Raw genomic sequence first — 724 nt, forward strand, 5'->3', positions numbered from 1 at the left:
GGGCGGGGAAGCTCCGCGCTGGGGACTCCCGGTCTCCGGGTTTCACTTCTGCGGCTCCCAACCTGCGACGCCGTCTCCTTCCCGGATACTCGTGACGCGGCCCCCGGTGTCGCTCTCTTTGGTGGCCTCTGTCTAGAGAAACCAATCAGCGCAGCCGCCGCTCCCCGGTTATAAGTCTCCCCGGAGCCGCCCGGACGCACTCTCACCCCAAACCCCGAGGCCGCGCGTCATGCGGTCCCCGAGCCTCCTGCTGCTGCTCTCGGGGGCGCTGGCGCTGACCGTCGCCCGGGCCGGTGAGCGCGGGGTCGGGAGGGACCGCGGGACGCCGGGGAGGGCGCTTCGCCACAGCCCGGACCCCGCTCCCGTCCCCGTTTTCGTCCCCGTGACCGCGGACCCGGGACCCGCGCCGGTCCGAGCGTCCCCGGTCTCACCGCTCCCCGCCCGCAGGCCCGCACTCCCTGAGGTATTTCCTCACCGGCGTGTCCCGGCCCGGCCAGGGGGAGGCCTGGTTCCTCGAAGTCGGGTACGTGGACGGCACCGAGTTCGTGCGGTTCGACAGCGACGCCGCGACCCCGAGGATGGAGCCGCGGGCGCCGTGGATGGAGGGGCCGTGGGTGGAGCAGGAGGACCCGCACTATTGGGACGAGCAGACGCGGATCTGCAAGGAAATCGCACAGGTTTACCGAGTGGGACTGAACACCCTGCGCGGCTACTACAACCAGAG

General features: G+C 71.3%; 1 protein-coding gene across 1 annotated transcript; it reads left to right on the top strand.

Moving 5' to 3' along the window:
- Positions 1-188: 188 nt before the first annotated feature.
- On the top strand, positions 189-719 carry LOC118999806 (BOLA class I histocompatibility antigen, alpha chain BL3-7-like; the record flags this gene model as incomplete). The annotated part of the gene is made up of 2 exons (XM_037064531.1): positions 189-293; positions 448-719. Coding segments are annotated over exons 1-2 (336 nt in total), but the record flags the coding sequence as incomplete, so codon positions are not given.
- Positions 720-724: the final 5 nt, after the last annotated feature.

This window comes from Sturnira hondurensis, unplaced genomic scaffold, assembly GCF_014824575.4.
Source record: "Sturnira hondurensis isolate 20B ecotype Veracruz unplaced genomic scaffold, ASM1482457v3 Scaffold0015507, whole genome shotgun sequence".
Lineage (NCBI taxonomy): Eukaryota > Metazoa > Chordata > Mammalia > Chiroptera > Phyllostomidae > Sturnira > Sturnira hondurensis.